The 23,665-nt window shown below is 35.4% G+C and overlaps 1 protein-coding gene across 2 annotated transcripts in view; it reads right to left on the bottom strand.

The window, feature by feature from the left end:
- The window catches only part of SMYD3 (SET and MYND domain containing 3), a 714,044-nt gene that overhangs the window by 535,170 nt on the left and 155,209 nt on the right, over positions 1–23,665 (bottom strand). For both annotated transcript variants that reach the window (XM_061160208.1, XM_061160209.1), the window contains exons 3-5: positions 6,186–6,293; positions 4,594–4,651; positions 2,738–2,874 (exon numbers count right to left, since the gene is read on the bottom strand). In XM_061160208.1, the coding sequence (XP_061016191.1) occupies positions 2,738–2,874; positions 4,594–4,651; positions 6,186–6,293 (303 nt within the window). The remainder of the gene's footprint in view (positions 1–2,737; positions 2,875–4,593; positions 4,652–6,185; positions 6,294–23,665) is intronic.

The raw sequence follows: 23,665 nt of genomic DNA, 5'->3' as shown, positions 1-23,665 counted from the left end.
GAGTTAGATTAGCCACATATTTCTATAACCCCGGCCCAAGAGTGCTTTGTACGTAGTTCACCACCAAACAAAAACAAAATAAAACTTTCATAATTTAATCAACGAATTCACTAACAAACACTCTCTCAGGAAGCCAAGAGGCCTGATAACAAAAGAGTAATTGTAAGGAATGTTTGGAAATCCAAGTAAAGGAGACGAACACCTGTGTGAAATCTATCAGATACATTAATAAAACAAGTTTGAAAACTACTGACACCAAGTGATGAAAACATGAGGGTTCATTAGAATTGTCTCTCTACTTCTGTGTGTGTTTGGAAAAGTCCATAATCAAAAACTCAAAAAAAAAAATGAAGATAGAAACCAATTTGAAAAAGCTCTCAGGATTCCTTCTGTCTTAAATGACAATGAGATGAACTGAAACATAAGCTTAGCATGCTTAATACCTTCAGAGAACCTCAACGAATATAAATGAGTGGGAGGAAAAGCAAAACATAAAGCAGGCTTTTCTTTACTGAAGCCAGGTAAAGTCAGCTTTCTTTAAAGCATAAATTCAAACGCTAGTTCCTTAGGTTGAGAAATGCAGGCCAGCATGGAGCCACTGCTGAGAGACTGCACACAGAGAAGCAGCAACAGGATGCAACCCTCTCTGAACTGCCCATTTCTTCTCTTTGATTAACTCTTTATCCCAGCAAGACAGGGAGAGGGCGGTAGATGGGGATAAAATTTCCTGACCAGCATTCTCCACCCACTTGAAATGCATTTGTCGTGATCTACATCATCACACACTTGCAAACTTATAAACTCAGTGGTTCACCCCTAAGCTTTGCAGGACACTGATGAGCTTAATTTAATACTATTCTACTCTTTAAAAAAAAAAAAGTGAAGGACAGGAAGGAGGGATGGAGAGGAGGAGGGGAGAGGGAGAAGAGTTTTCTCTTTTAAGGACAAATTTATAAGCAGAAAAATAACTACAATCTATAAAATATAAACAAAACTTCTACAAGGAATTTCAGGAGCCATAAGTCAATGCTGCTTTCCTCTGATTATTTACCTATATATATACAGGTACATATATATATATATGTGTGTGTACATATATATAGGTGAGTATATAGGTTAAAGTATAGGTTTATATATATTAACCTAAACTTTAAGGCAGAAATCACAGATCTGAGTTCAATTCCCTCATAAATTACAAAGATGAATATGTTTTACTTTTGCAGCAATAACAAATATAATTATGTGGGGAGAAGGAAAGCATATTATTAAAATTTTTCCCGGTTAATTGTAATGACAGAATTCCCCCCCTCTAAACAATACAGAGAGAAATTCATTGTAAGATTCATAAGATTAAAATTATTTTAAAAGAAACCAGAGAAATAAGATAGTAATTCACATTTTACATGGAACAATGGAAACCATTTTTAAATAGGTATTATGAACACTAATAACTCCAGTAATTAGCACTTGAACATTTTCCAACAATAGGGAACACTAGGAATGAAGTTATAGTCATCATAGGTATATTTTTATCTTTCAGTAGGTGTTACTGTGTATAGTAGGTAACATCAAAAGAGCTTGTGTGTGCTGTATACATAGCACTACTATAGGTTGTAATTTGCAGAAGCATATGAAATATATACATGTGAAATCTCTCTGATGTATCATAAGCAATCATTATATTCTGAAATCAATTTAAAATTACAGACAAACCAGAATGTAATGCCAAGATGATAGTATCAGAAAATCATAAGAACATAATCTAAAGAATAAAAATACATTTGGGAAAAACAAAAATAAATCTATAGCCATCATACTAACCACATTTAAATACTTAGAAAATAAGCAGATTATAATATAAAACATTTTAAATATGTTCACGGGATAAATATGTCACTGGATGTGTGCTTATAAATTGCAAAATTAACAAAAATCACCCTCAAATGTAAAATTTTGCTTATTATTAAAATATATCAATATATTAAAATATTGATAAAATATTTAAACAAATCAAAACACACACCATGGCAAAGTAAGGAAAGCAAACATATGACAATAGTGCAGGACATATTGATTCCTTTATCCCTGTCCCAGGGTAGACATCAAGAATCAACCAGTGCATTCTGTCTCTCTGAGCCTAAACAAACCCCAGAATCCCTTACAAAAAGAGCACTCAGATAACCACTGCCAATAGACCATAATGAGATATTAACTTAGACCTATTTTATACTCCTAATCTAAGATTTGAGTGACTTGAAACATTTGAACAAATTTTCAGGCAATTTAGGAAATCCTTTTTAAATCAGAAATGATTATATCTTCATTCTATTTAGAATTCACTAAATCAAGAAAAGGATTCCAATAATTTTTCCACTTCAAAAGAGTTTCCATTGCTGAAACCACCACCACAAAACTAAACGAACTCAACAGCAAACTTAAATCCATTAGTAAGAAATAATAGAACATGTTACTCTCTCTTGAGGAAAGAAAGTACACTCTTTTGAGGGTGTGCTTTCACAGCTAAGAGTGACCATTCTTGGCTGTTAATAAGCATAGTGATAAAGCAGAAAAAGTAATACTCTTTTCATTACTAGCAATACATTCTCCCATTTTCTACTCATAAAGGCAGGGAAGTGATAAAGACATGAAGAGTCCTGGATTTTCACGGATCAACAACAAAATAAGGACTAAAGAGTTGATTTATGGCATTAGCAAAGAAACCAAAGTTAACACTTACTTTTGCAAAGGCTTCAAAAGTGTCAAAGGAAGGTGGCAGCTGAGAAGCATCCTGTATTTCTTCTCTCATGAAATGTTGAAATGTCAATGCAAGTTGCCTGAGGCCCTCTTTCTTATCTTCAGTCAGTTTGTTAATATCTTTTTTAAACAGAAAATAAATAGCACTATCATACAGCGAACTTTCAGTGGACAATTTTCAGGTATTCAGTGGTAGCTATTAAGCCAGAAATTTCCTGCCCTAGATTTCATTCTAACAGAGATTAGATGTTTGGCAGAAAACAACAAAATTCTGTAAAGCAATTATCCTTAATTAAAAAATAAATTTTAAAAAATGCCTATCTTTTTATTTTTTGATAGCTACAAATTATTATATACACGTTACCAGTTAAATTCTGCCAAATGTCATCTACAAAATAAGATCAAACACCTAGCAAAACAAAATACACACATCCACATGAAAAAACAGTAAAACCAAAATCAGTAATGATGTCTGTTAGCAGATGCACATGCTCAAACCACCATAAATGCTTATTTAGTCGGTGAATTTAAGCAGGCTTTTTCATGAAACAATTTACAATCAGGACATGACTGATTACCATTATCATTTTAAAGGCAAAAAAAACCAGAAAGCAAAAATTGACAAGTTTGGTTAAATTAAGCTCAAATTGATGATATGTGTCAAGGAGAAAGTATATCAAGAAGAAAACATGGATCAACCAAAGAAATCACATCTTCAAGTTCTTTAAAGAATGAATAAACAAGATATATAAGGTTTCCATTCAAACAGAAGGAGAAAGTTCCAAAGCCAGTATCACTCCTTGAAAAACTCAGTTTCATTTATACCACAAAGCGTTGTGAAGGCTAAGAGTGCACAATTCAATTAATAACATTTGGAGCACTTCACTTAAGGCAGCATGGATGACACAGCTACTGAACAGGGCCACTGTTCATAGTAAAACTCACTTTAAGAGATGTTAATTATCTTGCAGTAATATAACAAGAAAAAAATGACTAATTAGTTCTCTATTAAAACTTGAAAACATACATCAAGATGAACTACACCATTACTCTGTTGCTCATGTCAGGTCTACATATTTTCTTTAAATTACTTGTGCAACAGAACAATTAAGCCAATGATTTCTTAAATAATAATTTATTATCATTGGCACTTAGGATTCCATAACCATAAATCTGTACTAGATCATCTTATTTGTCCCCATCCAGAAATATTAAACTGTATAGCACATTTACTCCACAAGCTCTTGCTATTTTTGAGGTGAAGTCATTTGCAACTTCACTGAAGAGGATCTGTGCCAATATGGAAGAAAAATAAACCTTACATTCACTAAACACTCAGATGCAAAGCCTCTCAGTGTTCTCAGGGAGGTTGGCCACTGCCATGGTAGTTCAGGAGCTGAACAAGACTCAGTGCTGTCAGAGAGCCTAAGTCATCGGTACCTTCTATTTTCCATATTATCTAAAGGACCAGTGAACCTAAATGTTCCTTGGAGCCCCTCTATTCACATTACTGTTCCCTGACATCAAAAAGAAGCCAAAAGTGGATGAAGAGAACAACAGAGGGAAAAACAGAAGTGGAATTATTTTGTCAACTTGACTAAGGGTTATACTCCCCTCACTGCCTAACTTAAGACTCCTCTATGGCACTTCACAAACCCCTCTATGGCCAAAGCTATCCTGGAATAAATTAAATAAGCTAATGTGTCAGTCTACATAAAAACTTGAAAAGGTTTGTTGCCTCACAAACAGAGACAGAAAAACAAAGGCAAAAATAAAGCAGCTCATCAGCCCAGCAAATAAATTATAGAACTTTTAAAATGCTGATAGACAATCACTTACTTGACTCCAGATCATAAAATGAGTAAAGTTTTTCCGATTCAGAGGGTGTTTCTTGCATCTATGAAGAAAGAAGGAAAACACCAAAAACAATTTAAAGTGCTCCAATATATACATGAATATGTTTAGGTATCTTCAGATATTTAAATGCAAGTCTGTTAAAAAGACAATTTTCTATATATTCCTTCTCTTCATCATGTTAAAATGTGTTGCAACTTGACCCACCAGTTTAATTTCTAAACACAAAATTCTTTTACAAAACTTTTCCATACTTTTATTTTTTCCCCAGTTCTACCACTGACTTGGGTCATTGCAAGGATTTTATTATTATTACAGAAAAGCAAAGATAGATGAATAAAAATAAGAGTTTATTACAAAATGTGCAACCTTGGGCATGTTACTTAACCTTGAGGCAAGAGGAATCAATTTCCTTATGTGAAACACACATAAGAAGTAATGTATAACACTGAGTTGTTGTGGGATAAAGTATGTTTAACATATAAAGCAATTAGCACATGGCCTGGAAATAGTAAGTGCTCAATAGAAGGGAGCGATCATTATAACTACTTTCTATTAGATTCTGACTCAGTAGGTTGGGGGTGGAGATTGAGAACTAGTACCTTGGGTGATTCTGAAGCAACCTATTTCTGCTCTAGCAGTGGTTCTCTATCTTTTCAATATTAATAAAGTTGACAAAGTTCAGACTCAAATATCATATTATTATACTTTTAATATAAGGTAATTAAAGGAATGCATAATAAAGTTGATTTCAATTTACTAAAGCTTTGAAATAAATTTGTGTATTATTGAGTTTAGTTCAATACAATATATACATTTGAAAATAGCAGTAAGTATATGTGACAGATGTTGTATAATCAGTCCAAAGACTACCCATTTGGTATTCTAAATTCATTTTTTAGTACTGATGTAGCTGATATAAAACACTGCACTGGTTTTAGGTGTACACTTATACATTCCTAAAAACCCCTATAAAATTTTATTGCCAAAAAAGTTAATAAACAACAGGACAGAATAGAGCTGAAGCTTGCAATAAAGAGATACATGCTACAGTCTGGGAAAAATAAAAGCTGGAAGGTATTACCACAGAGTGATTTCATAGAATCCACTAGCCACTTTGGCAAAGTAGGAAAAGGGATGGGAGAAACAATTTCAATGGATGTTAGCTTTAAAAAACAAAACAAAATAAAACACTCTTCCTTCAATCATCTAATTAAAATCTCACTTGAAGAAGCACCCCAAAAAATGATATACTTGCCCTGTGCATTAGTTCTCAGTAGAACAGCAATAAGGCAATGTAACAGGAATCACTAACATCTCATGCCCCAAACATAGGACCTTATGTCTCCATTCCCAAGAGAACACACACAGGACCTTCAAAAGGGGGGCCATGTACTTCATCACTGCCACCAATGCTGGGATTAACAGAAAATAGCAAGTTTGTCTTAAGACACTCCCTGGAATAATCCACCTTCTACTTTAATACAGATTTAAATTTAGCCTTAAATATGAATACTACATGCAATTGCAAGTGCTTATGTTAAAACCCAAGCATATTTCGCAAGTTTTATACTCACAAGTTTGAAAACAACTCTGCCAAGTAGTCGGACAGAGTCAGGAGGGTATCTGGGTTTGCAGCTTTTAAGGCATTTGCATTCTCGCTTATGGTCCTGCCAAGCTTTTTTCTGTTAAGACAAGAGTGAGGAGGACATATAAGACATAAAAATTTAACTTTCGTTTATATGGGTTTTGAATGTTGAGAGTCATCAACATTAACTTAATTTTAATAGCCTAAATATAACTGCAAATAGAAAAGGAAAGCAATATTCTAATACTATTACTGATCCAGGATTTAGTATGCAATTATCAAGCATGGACATCAAAAGCTTCCATTTCACCTTTATCCTTTATTCGCCCTGTGGTTATTACCTGGCTGGTAGCATCCAAAGAAAGAATGATTATGTCTTTCTAAATAATTCATAAGATAGTCTCTTAGGTGATTAAATAGGATTCCTTAATAGACAGTGATTTTGAATACAAAAAGAAAACATCACTCCAAATTAGAAAATAAAACACATGGTTCAAAAAATCATAACAGGACAGATAGCTATCTGAATTTCTGTGCTGCTATAGTAAGTAGAGAAATATCAGGAGGGCTAACAAAAATTTAAAAAAATAGAAAATCCTTTTGTTTTTTAAGATAACATAGAAAGGAGTTATTAGCTAAAATGACCAAAGGCCATTCTTATTCAGAACTGTCTTGGTTTATTTATGTTGTCCTGGCCTAATTATTAACATTCTGAAAAGTGTGGTTGGGAGGATAAATTACACAGTCACTTAGTCCAGAGTCCTAGCCATGTGCTGGTGGGGCTGAAGAGACCACAGAGCCAGTCACCAATATCGAAACACTAGGAGGGAGAGGACTAAATGGACAGACATCGTCCTTGAGTCTGAAATGCCATGACTCCCTTTATATGGGATTGCTTCTATATGGAAATACAATCCAGAGTGTCTAATATTTAACCCTGGTGAGAGGGAGACCACTAGACCAAATATCTAATATTTCTTTTCCAAATGAGAGCTGTAAGTTCTATCTCTGAAATGCCTGATGCTCACATTGTCTTCTTTCAGAAATTGTAAATCTGCTTCCCAGATGCTGGGCCTATGAAATCCCCCTAGAGGAGGTCTCTCTTTTCCACTTAATAGCACAACATGCAGCATAACCAAAACAGCAGATGCAGCTACTCTGAAGCTGTGACTCAGATGCAAGTTCAAGCCAGCATTTTGCTCAGAAAGACTGCCTGTGCCAGGATGCTGGGTGAAGGTACGGTTTGTCTACCACTATCTCCTGGTAAACCAAACCTTGGAGACATTGTTTACAAGGGGTACATCATTTCTTTTATCAACTCTACTCACAATTGCCTCATTTCATTCCTTCTCATTCACTATGGCAATGCTCTTAATGTGATTTTTTTTTTTAAGTATTTATACTTTGTGTGTGTGTGCTCAGTCGCTCATTCGTGCTCCACCTTTTGCGACCCCGTGAACTACAGCCCGCCAGGCTCCTCTGTCCATGGGATTCTCCAGGCAAGAAAACTGGAGCGGGTTGCCATTTCCTACTCTAGGGGATCTTCCCAGGGATGGGACCTGCATCTCTTGCATCTCCTCCATTGGCTGGTAAATTCTTTACCACTGTGCAACCTAGGAAGCCCCATTTATACTTGACTCATTTCCAAATAAAAGTGAGTGTTTCAAAGAGAGGTGAGTAGGAGATAAGACTGTAAAATTAGAAACAAAATGTAATGTTAAAATTATGGGGAAAAAAGTATTCTAGCATTACTTAGCATTCTATAGTGTGTTAGACATATGGCTAAGCAATTAAAAAATATTTCTCGTGATTTTCACAATAATCCAAATGGTAGATATTATCCTTATATTAAAGGTGATGAAAGTAAGGCTCAAGAGCTAGAATCTAACTACCAAGCTACATAAATATACAAAGAGAGAGTATAAATTCTTAGTAAGCTAAACAGGAGACAGAAGTAATGATCGCGCTTGTGCACTACATTTATATGAGTTGCCTTACAGGCAAGGCAAAAAGAAATCATAATTCTCATCTGACAGAAGAGAAAAACACATAGATTTACCAAGTATTAAATCACAGGAGGGATTTCTTCCAAGAATGCTAATAAGTATGCTGGACAATGTCTTCGACAATAGCTCACAACACAATGGCCTTTCACAGAACTGCTTCTAATGTCAATAGAATATAACTCAGTGAAAGAAAAGATTTCTGTTGCTCACGGGGCTAATCCTGGACTAACAATTAGTAAGTGCCAATGTGCTGTAAGATCCCTAAAATTAATATGGTTACACTGTCAAATAAGTTCGAAAAATATTTCATATTATAGAATCTGCTTAAAAATTCAAAACATTTTTAGCCTACTAAAAGTTCTAAAATGCTCTGTATTTACAAAACTTATATAAATAAGTTAATACAGAGTTTCCCGTTACTGTTATTGCCATCCTTTGGGAAGTCAGGTTGGAGTGTACTGACTCAGAGATACCTATACACTTTCTTTCCTTCAGCTGGTCTTTGAATGAGGAAGGGTAAGCAGACAAATTCACAGTCATTCTCACTAACAGGAAACTAGAGCATGGATATTTTTTATTATTGATTGAGGAGAAAACCATAGCTTTGGTGCAAGAGTTTTCATTTGGTATTCAAAGTGTCTGGCTGGAAAAGAACTGCAACTAGTAAAATAAGACTGAGATAATGGATTAAACAATCTTAAGAGCAGATTTTAATTGACACTTTAATATATTAGAGATCACCCATAACTTTCATGTTAAAACCTCCAGTTTTGAGCAGCTCAGCCTTTTGGAAGCTTACCAGGGAAAAGTAACTATAACATGTACCCCAGGTAATAAACCAACAGATCTGTTAGATGACATTATTTAGAATGAAGCTTCTAAATTTTAGAAAGTTCTTGTCAAAAATGACTTTATTTCTTTAACATAATTAAAATGAGTTTTTATTCTCAGTGATAATTAGAAAGTAAACAATATATCTCTTAAGGCTATTCCTAGATCGCTGCTCAGAAACATTGGACAACGTACTTATCTTCCCACTTGCTTCAGCAAAAAAGAAGTTCATTATTTTTATCTTAAACCAGATCTACATAAATATGGAAGGTAATCATACCACTAGAAACCATGATACTAAAAACCATGTTTTTAAAACATTAATTGTAGGCTTACCATAGGCTTACTAATAGAAGCAAACCACCAGAAAAGGTTTAAAAAGAAATCTTTTAAGCAACTGCATTTGACTTTGAAGAAAAACTCACAATCATACAAAAACATTAGGCATTATCTTTACTCTACAAACTTTAACCATGGAGTGCAGCTCGCCAGGCTCCTCTGTCCATGGGATTCTCCAGCCAGGAATACTAGAGTGGGTAGCCATTCCCTTCACCAGGAGATCTTCCCAACCCAGGGATTGAACCCGGGTCTCCCATATTGCAGGCAGATTTTTTATCATCTGAGTCATCAGATGGAGACCTCAAGGACACATTACATAAGGACACATACACATTACATATCTACCCCTTTCTCATAGATAAGCCCTTGAACTACTTTTTCCTATTTTCTTCTATTACTACAAATACAGGGTACAATTAAGATTTTATTCACAACACTAACTGTAATGTTTTCTGTTCTCATAGTTGAAAATTAACAATAAAGTATAATAAGCACAAATTAGCATGAAAGACAAAGGAAAATTAAAATACTGAATTAAGAAACAAAGGCAAGGAGAGAAGAATTTTAGATAGGGCAAGAAAGAAATTAAGATGTCTTTGACTCAATTCCATGTATAAGTACGTGTATGACTCAAAAACAACTTCAGAGTATATACATTTTCATATGTTTTATAGTATTTATATTGACTCAGCACATAAACTGATGAACTAAACCCAGTGGTTTTCAGCGGGAGTAATCCTAATCTTGGGAGTTGTATGGGCATTTTGAGGGTATTTTTGTTTCACACAATGCTTGGGGAGCACCATGGGTACTTACTGCTCAGAAGCCAGAAATGCTAGACATCCTGCATGCTTAAAACAGTTCCATACAATGAAGAATTGTTCCAAATACAACAGGACTTATAAATGTCTGATCAGACATTCTAGAAAGGTGACAAACTTGTTTATAATTATCTGAGCCTAGAAGTAAACCACCTTTGTTTATACAACAACATTTTTACATAGCTTTAATAGCACTGAATTCTCTAGGGAAATTAAGGTAAGATTGCATTTAAGAATTAAACGCTACAATTATTCAATATTTCACAAAAGCATATCACTGAAGCCAAAAACAGTTTCGGTGTGTGTATTAACAAATAAAACACATTTTCTGATCTGCATTTTGCAACTTCCCTTTTCACAGTGACTCTGTACAGGTACAAGTATATGACTTCTTAACTATGTCTTAATTACTTCTTAATTATGTCTTCTAGTCTAGTCATGCCTGAGCACTTACACACAAAAGTATATATTATTTTAAGTTATTTTAATGTTCATTCTCCTTTATGTTCTAGTTATGGCATTTATATTGATATTGAATTCTGAAATATGTAACTAGGTAAACTGCATTACCTAAGAAATTTCATTTCAAGATAGTAGAGAGGACAATAAAATAACTGTCTTAGAAAGATGGAGTTAGGCCTGAAAGAGCTGAAAACCCCAGATCTAGAACAATGCTACAGTTACACACTCAACACACACATAAGAAAATATTTTAATACACAGCCTGGGACACATCCCACAGTGTCTCACAGTACTGCTGAGATAGAATTGGATGTCTAAATTGTTTTTAATCACTGCGGCAGATTTCATGTGCAGCCAACATTGAAAAACCACTGAGCTAGGCTAAATTAAAAAGGAGGTCACTATATACACAAGATAGATTAAAACTATAAAATACTACTCTATACTTATAATTAAACTATTGCCTTACAGGAATTAACATTTTTATAATAATGAGGTGGGAAAAGAGTTTCTAAAGCTGGACATAAAACCTAGAAATGATAAATGAAAAGATGTATATGCTAATCAACATAAAAATAAATAACTTGTATATCAGAAACAAGAAAACCTAACACCTCAAATATGGTTGAAAAGTAAAGAACAAACTAGAAAAACAAAATCTAAACTATATATGTGGATAGTGTTAAATGTCTCCAAAATACAAGGAGGTCTTATAGAATAACTAAAAAAAAGGGTGAATATTTCCATAAAATTAGGGGGCGAAAAGTGAAAGACATGAAGAGAAAATTTATGCCTAAAAAAGAAATGCCAATAAACAAAAAATACAAAAAAAGCAGTGATCAAAGAAATGCTAATAGACACAAAATATCATAGGTGACTATGATAAATGCTATGATAGGTGCTAAAGATAAATGAAAATAACTGTATTCAAAAGTTTCTAGGGTGTAGGCAAGTGAGGGCTCTCTAACTTGTCATTAGAATTATGTTTCCCTAATCCTTCTGATGAGGGTTTAGTAGAGAACATCAGAATTTTTAATGTGCATTTTGCTGGCATAGAAGTAATATTATAATGTGACTAACCCTAATTTAAATGATATACATAAATAAGCTGAAGAATGCTCACTGTAGATTTGTTAAAATATTAGAAAATTGGCACTAATTTTCCAGTTTTTCCTATAACAAAAAGCCAATTTTGTTCTCCCCTGTATAGTTTCCCAATACTGTTATCTTTTACAAATATCATACATTATATTTATAAATAGAAGCAAACATAATTATCTTTCTTATATCTGTTAATGATGATTCGGGGGAAGCATTTTTATATGAAAAAGAAAAAATTAAAATCACTATTAATAAACACAACTTCTTAATGTTTATTTATTTTGGAAAACCTGGTTGTAACTCCAATAATCCTTTAAATGGATTAATTTTCAAATATTAAAAAAATGCTTCAATAAGTTCTTTTATAACACCAAAGAGATTTTTTGTAACACAAAGACTCAGTAAACTCACCAATTTTTAAATATTATTATTTTATTTTTGAGCTCCCCCATGTGGCACTAGTAGTAAAGAAACTGCCTGCAAATGCAGGAGATGCAAGTTCGATCCCTGAGTCAGGAAGATCCCCTGGAGTAGGAAATGGCAACTCACTCCAGTGTTCTTGCCTGGGAAATTTCATGGACAGAGCAGCCTGGAGGGCTACAGTCCATAGGGTCTGTATCATGCATATAAGAGGTGTGCAATAGATATCTGATGATTTATTCTAAAATAAGTACCACTTAGGAGATGTAATTTACTATATATTTACCACTGTTTATTTTAAATTTAGGCCATCCAAAAAGATCAGGAAAATCCCTAACAATTCTTGCTCTGACCAGTCTGAGATGGTCTTGATTGCTTAATTACGAAAGGAGAGGACTGATGAAATGTTAGGACAGAAAGAAAACATCCATTTATTTCTTCTTTCTTACACAAAATAACCTTTACACTATTATCATAATGCTTTTATCCCTGAGTTGGACACAAAGCCACTACAGCTTAATAACCCATTTAAATACTATTTAACATTGAATTTTGGTTGGATTAAATACTCATTTTAGGGCAGCTTATTATTTTGTGGGATAGCATGTGGGAAGGGTCAATATATAGCGAGCCCAGCCTGGGTAAAATACATCTAATTTACAACTAAGGGCTCACTAGACATTTATTCTGTAACCAGACTGGATTCAACCATCTCTAAGGCAGCTTCTCAATGATTAAAAAAAAAAAAAAATCTATGATTCTGTAATATCCATTTCTAACAAATATGTGAATTATGTCAAAAAGGCATGAAACCTCCTCGTGCATGCACGCTAAATAAGCTTCAGTTGTGTCGACTCTTTGCAACCCTATGGACTACAGCTATACCAGCCAGGCTGCTCTGTCCATGGGATTCTCCAGGCAAGAATACTGGAGTGGGTTGCCACGCCCTTCTCCAAGAGATCTTTCCAACCCAGGGACCAAAACCATGTCTCTAACGTCTCCTATATTGGCAAGTGGGTTCTTTATCACTAGTGCCATGTCGAAAGCCCCTGAAACCTCCTCATGTGAGACTTAGGAAAATTTGGAATGGTATTTTCCTCAGATTTGGGATCATTTAAAGATGAAGGAAATTGGCTTAAACTGTGGAAAAAAGAAAATGAATTCTTTTAAGCCAGCTTATTCAACAAGTTCATTTGTGATTGATAACCTCTATTAGCCACAATTAATAACCATTAATATGCACAATCATCTACAGTTTGTCTCCCATGAGCAAAACTTAGGATATTTGAGTTGCCATGTGACTTGCAGGAAAGAAAGAAGACCCAACAGTATTCCATTCACTTGCAGATCTCTTAATGGCAAATAAATAATATCCTCTTCATGCTTCAAATGTAGTACACTAATGAACTGCAGGTTGACACATGCCTGAAGATCTGAAAAGCTGGAATCTGGGAAAAAGAAAACTGGAAAGCTAAGCAGTCTGTGTAACAAGTTATAGTTGACTGACAGGTATTGATTAAAATCTTGCATAAAATCTCCTTAGAGCACGCTAGAGACCTCGTGATAGACATTAGACTTATCACCTTAAAAGCTTTTTGGATGCTGTATCAAATGTAGAACAAGAGTGCCTTCCCACAGCCTTAATCAAATTAGACAGATAGGGCCAAATATAAAGACAGAGTAAGGCAAGAAGATGGTCACGGGACAAGAAGTTGACAAAATAAATAAATAATTACTCCTTAGGAAAATGGGGATTACAGTCTCCTGGCTAATTGAGGAACCTCATAATAAATAACAACATGTGTCCCAAAGTCAGTCAATCACCATCTAGTACAAGGTTCAGGTCAAATCCATTCTGACACCTATTTTTGGAAAGTTTTATGGAAACAGCCACATTCACAGCTTACACTCACTCTTTTCATAATACTACATCAGAGTTGAAGAGCTGTGACAGAAATCTTACAATCCACAAAGCATGCACAAGGAGGTTTCATGCCTTTTTGACATAATTCACATATTTGTTAGGAATGGATATTACAGAATCATAGATCTTTTATCATTGATAAAAAAAATAAAAAACATTTATTATCTGGCCCTCCACCAAAAAAGTTTGCCAACCTCTGATCTACTGAGAAGTCATACCAAGGTGGAATGATGCAATTGATACATTTTATCTGGAAGGGCAAAATAAATAATTCTCTACACACTTCCAATTTTCCTTGAAAGAAGTCTCCATGGTAGGTTAATTGAAATGTCAATGCTGAGTTCTAGTGGAACATGGCAGAGGCACATGCATTTTATCTCCCCAACACAAGTAATCTACCAAGTTTTTAACTCCCAAAGTAAACCAGAAGGGCAATCAGAGGATGAAGGGTTTAATCTCTTTTCTGTAAGTCAGAAAGTGAGGATAGGAGGACAGGCTAAAGAAACAGGGCAAATGAGGCTGCCTCAAAGTGGTAGGTAAGTTTTTGAGTTAGTTACCTTCAAAATCTTCAACTCCTGCCAAGCAGAACTCCAACAAGAATCTGGAATTGAAGACAATGTATGGGGCAGAGAATGGGATTAAGGAGTGACTAAAGAAGAAAGTATTAACCAGAAATCTCTATACAAGAGAGTCCCAAAACATCTCCTTACTACTGGCATGATTTTGAGTAAGTGGTAGAGTTGAAGGTAATGCTAAAAGTATCTCTGATCCAGATCACTGCTTTCACTTTCTGCTTGGTCTTCCTTCCCTCACGTTTACCCCGTTATAATGATTTCCTCAAACAACAGTCTCATTCTTTGAGTGGCTTAAGGTTATGATCACTTTATTAGTGATCACAACTACTTAATAGTTGTGGAGTGAGCAATATTTTGTAAAGAATGGATTAAGATATAATTATATTACAATAAAATGTGCCCATTTAAGAGTATAGTTTGATGTGAACAACACCAAAATTAAGATATAGAATGTTATTACTCCCAAAAGTTCCTTTGTGGGCCTTCACATTCAAGCCCTCCATCCCCAACAACCAGAGATCTGGTCTCCATTATTACAGACTAGTTATGCCTGTTCTAGAACACACTACTACTCTCCATGTGGCTTTACTGCCTCTGTAAAGTGTTTCTGAGATTCAGTCATGTTGCTGCATGCATAAACAGTTGTACTTTATGGTTGAGAAACAGTAAATTACATGTATATGTATGTGTATACACACGCACACACACAAATACAAATACACACACACCTACCTAGGAGTAGAATGCTAGGTTAGTTGCTAAGTATACATTTAACACTTTTAGAAAACACCATACTTTTCCAAAGCAGTTAGAACATCTCACATTCCCACCAGCGGAGTATGAGGTTCCAGCTCTTCCACTTCCTTGTTAGCACTTGGTATCGTCGGTCTTTACCATTTTAGCCATTCTAGTGGGTATATAATGGAATCTCATTGTGGTTTTCATTTTCATATCTATGATATGATATCTCTGACTAATGATATTGAGCCTTTTTTCTGTATATCTCACTGAAGCGTCTATTCAAATCCTTTGTCCACGTTTCTGGATTATCTTACTATTGAATTGCGAGCACTGTTTAAAAAGTATAGATACAACTCTTTGGTCGGATATATATGAATTACAAACATTTTCCCCAGCTTGTGGCTTGCCTTTTCATTTTCAACTTTGATCTAGTCCACTTTATCCATATGTCTTATATAGTTAGTGCTTTCTGTGTCCAGCCTGAGAAACTTGACCTAGAAAATTCAAAGATTTTCTCTTAAGTTTTCTTCTATAAGCTTTATAGCTTTGGCTTTTACATTTAAGCATGTAATCTATAAGAGACTTTGGGGTGGGGGGGAGAGTGCTGTATATATATATACATCAATTCTTTTCCATATGCATATCTGTCACTATTTGTTGAAGATCATGCTTCCTGATTAATTCTTTATGTGGTGTATGTTTTCATTTTGATGAATGCTTGAATTCATTTATTTCAGCTTGTTTTCAATATTAGGATTAAAAAACTTAAATCAGACAGACACACACACAGAAGACTATCCTTTCAACACTGAATTACCTTGGCACCTCTGTAGAAAATAAACTGGCTATATATGTGTGGGATTGTATTTATGTTTTTTAAATTGTTCTATACATTATGATGTTCTGATATCTTAAAAACCTTTCTGGCTGGAGAGAGACTACCCATCCCAGAGCTAGCCAGTTCTTGTGCATGCGTGCTAAGTCACCTCAGTCGTGTCCAACAATGTGTGACGCTGTGGACTGTAGCCCACCAGGTTCCTCTGTCCATGGGATTTGCCAGGCAAGAATACTGGAGTGGGTTGCCATGCCCACCTCCAGGGGATCTTCCTGGTCCAGGGATCGAACCCACATCTCTTATGTCTCTTGCATTGGCAGGTAGGTTCTTTATCACTAATACCACCTAGGAATAGATAGCAAAAGGCTCAGCAGGGAGCATGCCTTTGATATGCAAACTAACCAATCAGAGACCTACCTCTCCATCTGCTTTAAAATTCACAGAGTCAGGTACAAGGCAACTAGAGACCACTCTTATAACTCAAATCTCCCTGGAATTATTCAAATTAGCCAGTCTGAAACTGTTTATCTTACCCTTCCTCGCCTTTCCTGCGGAAACCTTAATAAAGGCGCTAGCCTCTAATTGCCCCTCTCTTCTACTTTCTGCCTCCTGAGGCTCCCCCCATGTGACGCCATGTGGCAATTCACGCGCCTGTTTCTAGATATATGAGTATAATAAACTGTTTTTCCTGAGCTTCTCCGAGTCCCCTCTTGCAGCCACAACTACCTATCACAGAAAGAACACAGAACAAGGCCTCTTCCTGAACTCTCCATTCTGTTCATTGCACCGTATGTCTATCCTAAAACCACTATCTTCATTACTGCAGCTTTAGCATAAGTGTTTAAATCAAGGGCTCTACACCCTGAAACTTTGCTCTCCTTTTAATAAAGGACTCAGTTTAAGTCCTTTACTTTATCACATAAATTTTAATCAACTATCAATCTTTGGGACTTTGAGTAGGATTGCACTGAATCTGAATCTAGAAAGTGATATTTTGAAATCACTTATTTGTAACTTTTTACTGATTTTGAATTTTTAAAATTAAAATACTTAAATTTAAATTTTGTGTTCTAGAACAGCATGCAATTATCATTAACCTTGACAACATAAGAGTAAAGGTACAACTAGCAAACTATGGAAAATGGAGTGATAGAGAAGAGGAAAGAGTGGGAATACTAATATCTTCACTTTTAAAGTAGGAATCAAGAGATACTGTTTAGAATTGATAAAATATAGATGGAGGCTTGCACACAATGTTTAAAGTTACAAACACGAGAAAAAGAAATTTAACCTAATAGACATATAATAGTTATCACAATTCTAACACAGCAAAAGCAGATTTTTTTTTCCACCTAAAACTGGATCTGTTACACTTGCTTCTCCATGTCAGTGAAGAGAATCATCTACCCAGTTTTTAAAGCCAAAAGCTAAGGAATCACTCTTGATTCTTCTCTTTCTGATCCCCATGTTCAATTCCCCTACTTTTTTTTTTCACACAGTCTAATCCCCCGCAATCTGAGCAAGAATATCCAGTTGTCTATTCAATACCTTCATGCAGATGTTTAATGGGTACAGACTAAACATTTGTATATTATAATTCTCCTCTTGGAACCTGCTTTTCACTAAGATTTCTGTAAGTCACTAATTAGCACCACCATTCACCCAAAGTTACTCGAGCCAGAAACTTAAAAGTTGTACACCCAAAGTTACTCCAGCCAGAAACTTAAAAGTTGTATATCTGATTGTTCTTTTTGTCTAACCTCTTACATCTAATCTATCAACAAACTTTTTTGGCTACACCGGCAAAATATGTCTCAAATTCAATAATTTCTTACCACCTCTACTGCTACCCCTCTAATCCAAGCCATCAGAGCTTTTGACTAGACCAATGCCTGACACATGCTGAGTTCTCAACTTGAATGAATGTATGAATGAATGAGCATCCATGAGCAAACTCAGTCAGTTCTTCCTTCAAAAGATATCTCAAATCTAACCAGTTCTCTTTGCTGTTACTACTCTAGTCCTATCCACCATCATATAGCAACCAGACTACTATAATCAAATAGAGAAACCTCTAACTGGTTTCTCTGTCTCTACCCTTGCCTCCTATAACCTGTTCCCACAGCAGCCAGAAAAATTCCTTTAAAATTTCAATCAGACCATACTACTAATCCCCATTCCCTTCTCAGAACCTTATAGTAGCAGCTCATCACACAGAAAACAGAATGTTTATTTTTGGCCATAGAAAACAACGGCCTCATAACCTGACTCCTCCTATCTCTCTAATCTTATCTCTATAAGTCTCTTTGTTGTTCATTCTGGTTCACCAGATTGGCCTTCCTTTCCATCACTGAACACACCATATTCATAACTGCTTTTACATTTGATGTACATCCAACCTGAAATTTCTTTCTCCAATATTCACATGTCTTGATTACTTCTTTTAGGTCTCCACTCAAATGCCACCTCCTGAGAGGTCTTAGATAGAGAAATATTTATATCCCTATAGACATGGATATGGATATATCTCTTTCTCAGTGTTATATATTGGATATATAGAGAGAAGATAAATATAGATAGGTGTATGTATATATGTATATACATACACACATACATATATAAAAATAGACTCCTAATCCCCATCATTTTCTCTTACCCCCTTTATTTTAGGCATAAAAATAAGACAATATTATATATCTGTCTCATAAGGAAAATGAAAGCTCCATAAAGGCAAGGATTTTCTGTGTCTTGTTCAATAGTACTGTGTCAGGGAGATGGGAGGGAGATTCTGAAGGGAGGGGACATGGGTACACCTATGGCTGATGTTTGACAGAAAATAATAAAATTCTGTAAAGCAATTATCTTTCAATTAAAAATAAATAAAGTGGCACAAAAAAAAAAATACTGTGTCAGAGTCTAGAAAAGTCCTGGCATCAGCACTATTTGCTGAGTAAGTTAATAGATGAATGAATGATCAAGTCCTTCAAGTCTCAACTGCAACTGCTTTTTTCTCCATACAATTAACTTTTTTAAGATCTTAATTTTTAAAGCAGTTATAAGTTCACAGCAAATTGAGAGGAAAGTATATAAAGTTCCCATGTATCCTCCACCCCTACGCACATATAGCCTCCTCTGTTACCATCATCCCCATCACAGTGGTGCATGTGTTAAAACTGATGAACTTATGTTGACACAACATTATTACCCAAAGCCCACAGTGTACACTAGGGTTCACTCTTGGTGTTGAAAATCCTTTGTAATAGGGGTTGGTAGGTTATTTTTATATATGTATAAAATATCATTTTCATTTTTTTTACACGAATTCATGCATCTGTTTACATCCAGCTTCTTTTCATTCCTCTAAAATGACAAGTTTTTTCCTACTTCAAAGCCTTAAATTCACAGTTCCTTTCACTTAAAAAAAATCTGTTCATGGCTAATTCATGTCAATGTATGGCAAAAACCACTACAATATTGTAAAGTAATTAGCCTCCAATTGAAATTAATTAATTAATTAAAAAAAAAAATCTGTTCCCAGACATTTCCAAAACTAGGTACTTTTAGATTCCAGGCCAGATGTCACCTCTACAGGAAGTCCCTCTGTAACCACCCATGTAATGGCAAGTTAATACTCGGCCAAATCATACTCACTTATATTAATACAATCATGGCATTTGTGACTGTCTCCTCACTCCTATAAACTTTATAAAAGCCAGGGCCTTGTTTACTTGGTCATTGCTAACTGCCCACCACCTTAATCCCAATTTAGAACAGTGACTAGCTAGCAGGTACTCAATAAATATCTGTTGGATAAACTCGGGAAGAATGGAGGATCCTGACATAGCTATACAAGAAGAGAGACAGGAAGGAGATGCAGACGTAGGTAAGCTACATTCCCTGTCCAACAGAGCAGGAAGTTAATAGTTAATACCTATACTGGTGAATCAAAAAATATTACTATGTCTCACTTGTACATGGAGTCAGAAAAAAAAAACAACTAATAGATACAGAGAACAGACAGGTAGGTATTTACCAGAGGCAGGAGACCAGGGAGGAGGTAAAGATGGTCAAGTGATACAAATTTCCAATTTATAAGAATTAAATAATCCCTGGGATGTAACATACAGGATGGTGACTATAGTTAACAACACTGTATAGTATATCTGAAAGTGATAAAAGAATAGATCTTAAATGTTCTCATCACAATAAAAAACATTATAATTACATGTGGTAATGGATGTTAACTAAACTTATCATGAAGATCTATCAAATATACACCTATCAAATCATGTTATACATCTAAAATTAACACAGCAAAATGTTATTTATATTTCCATTAAAAAGAAGTATTACTACAGACATTATTTAGAGATGCTGTAATTTTTAAAATCTAATTCAACAATTATCACTAATGAAAGGTATTCACTCATTCATTCATTCATTCATTCACTCAACAAATTATACTACATCTGCAGAATACAAACTAGTTTCAGGGGGTTAGGAAAGAAGGGAGTGACATTTAATCCAAGTTCTAAAGGATAAATAGAAATTCAGTAGCTAGGGGGAGACTTCTGGTCTAGGTCCAGGAACTTACACAGCCAAAGGTTCTGAAATAAAAACACAGTCAAGTCTGCAAGTTTGAATTTCATCCTGAGGAAAAGGAGGGCCAGGGTCTAAAACTGGCGAGTGAGAGATTATGCTGGCATTTCCCTGGTGACTCAGAGAGTAAAGAATCTGCTTGCAATGCAGGAGTCCCAGGTTTGGTCCCTTGGTCGAGAAGATCCCCTGGAGAATGGATTGGCTACCCACTCCAATACTCTCGCCTGGAGAATTCCATGGACAGAGGAGCCTGGCAGGCTGCAGTCCATGAGGTCGCGAAGAGTCCACTTCGCAAAGACACAACTGAGCAACTAATACTTTCCCTAGAAAAAAAATAATCACTCTGGTTCCTGTGTAGAAAATAGAAGCTGGCAAGAGATTAAAGACTGCAGCTAACCTTGGAAAAGAAATCATGGTAACGTGCCCAAGAATAGTTGTAGAGAAGCTAGAGAGAAGTGAGCCAATGCAGACCTTCAGGTGGTAGAATAAGCAGAACATGGTGGTGAATGGGATGTGGGGTCAAGAAGAATGTAAATCAGAGATGATGACACCATGGCACCTGGGACTGCTAAGTGGTTGGTGAGATTATTTACTAATGTTCAAAACCACAGAGTAAAGCAGGTTTGGGGGAAGATAATGCACTCAGGTATAGATACACAAGACTTGAGATATCAAGTGAGGTTCCCTTGAGATGTGGGTCTGGTGCTCGGAGAAAGGAAGAGGCTGGAGATGGAGTCCTGAGAAAAATTAACACAGAGATGCCAGTTGAAGCCACGGGAGTAGAGGGGATCATTCCACGGGCAAACATAAAGTGAGATGAGAAAAGCTCAAGCCTGCAGAACGCTGTAGATAAACACGATCAAATAATTTTAACCTTGATACAGTATTCACTTTTTGTTCACAATTAGACATGAAGCCAACTTCTCTACAGAGCACCCAGTGCATATCCTAGCAGCCTGAAGCCCAGTCTGGCTTTCTTCATTACCATCATTTTGGGTTTGACAACTCATTAAATCACCCTGCTAAGTGCTCACTAATGTGGGATTCAGCAAAAATGAATCAAATCATTCCACAACTAAACATCAAATGCAAACTCAAAAATATAATTCACATTTTTAAAGAGCTCTATAATTACCAACATAAAATAGAGCCTCTTCCTGCTAATACACTACTTTTAAAAAGTAGATAAACTGCTTTGATGTGGTGCCTAGCCGCTTATTTTGCTCAGCACTTAATTCAATTAGAAATGTACATATTGTGAATCAAATTAAATCCATCAGAGATGAAGTAATAACTGGTGAACCTGTCTGAAACTGGTTTATTTGCTATCAATATTACAAATTTTGAGAATTTTTGTAAGAAAACTTAGCCTGCTCCTCCTCTTTGACTCATAGCCATCAGTGATATTCTGATTACGCCAATACAGATATAAAACTGGATCCCATATATAGGCCACAACCCATCTATTACAATATCTGACACCCCATAACAGAGTCTACACAGAAGAATATAAACATTTCTGTGCATAGCAATAAATATGTACATATGTGTATACTATGTATGAAACACATACTAACAGTTTTAGTGTATATTCTCCGCTCACAAAACAAAGAGATTACCTCTGAAAAACAGAAGTAGGAATGGGGGAAGAACACTGGAGGAAGACTTTTTACTCTGTATTAATCTATAGTATGCTAACTTTTATAATGCAAATGCATCCTGGTTTCACTTATGTTTAAAAATGAGGTGTGAAAACTGATGCCACTGATATCCTTCTTATGGACTCAGGGGACATTACAGCCAGTAACACCTCAGCCTCCTGTGGACAACTCACTGATGCAATGGCCCCACACATCAAATGCTAAGCTGGTGAACAAAAGTTATGTCCCCCTCGGGTAAACGTATTATAGATTTTATGTTATGAATTCACATCTTCTCTATCAATTTCCATTCCAAGTGCTCTTGTTCATTACAGTTCATAGTTCAGTTTGTCAGTTTAATTTTGTGCTCCTTTGTAGGTATCCACAATAATTACAGTGTTTAATGCTGTACCTTAAGGGTGAGTTTAACAGAGCAGTTTAAATGCATATGTTCCGGCCATCCTCTGACTCCCACACCAGCTTTGGGCACACACTCCATCCCCCACCCTCACACACACAAACATACGCACTAACTGTGTTATAGATGGTATCTTTCATCTTACTAGCTATTTTCCCATTACCTTCTACAGTATCTGACGATGACATTACTATTAATGCTACAGTAAACAGCTAATATACGTGGTAAAAATACACGCACTGTAATGAATCAAAATGACAAACCTACCCACCAGACTGCCTCTACTCATTCTAATCAGATAATGGGTTTTGCTTTTTTGTTTCTCGAGTGTACTGTAAAAGGAGGGAGTAGCACTGGGGAAAACATTCATAAAAACAAGGGAAAATAAAAGTAAATGTTCAGGTCATTGAGAACAGAAAGGAAGCTTATCAAGAAAATCTGTATCAAGTAACAGGATAATTCATTTGTTCTATATGGAGTCTTCTTAACTTGAAGTTCCCTGAAACATGCAGCTCAGTTTCACGTGAATAAAATATCTAAACCATCACCATGGACAGTCTTTCTACAATTTATCTTGCAGAAAAGGGGTGGGTTTGTTTTCATGTTTTGCTTTTTGTTGCTATTATTGCTGATGATCTTCTACAACTCTGGCATCTTTAAAAGTCTGATAGAATTTTTGGTTTACAAAATGAGGTATAGCACATTCAATTGATTTTCATGTTCCTTATTTTTATTAGGAAAATGTTATTTCTAACCT

This window comes from Dama dama, chromosome 14 (assembly GCF_033118175.1).
Source record: "Dama dama isolate Ldn47 chromosome 14, ASM3311817v1, whole genome shotgun sequence".
NCBI classification, from domain to species: Eukaryota; Metazoa; Chordata; class Mammalia; order Artiodactyla; family Cervidae; genus Dama; species Dama dama.
The sequence above is the reverse complement of the archived record's forward strand: the minus strand, read 5'-3'. Positions and strand labels throughout refer to the sequence as shown.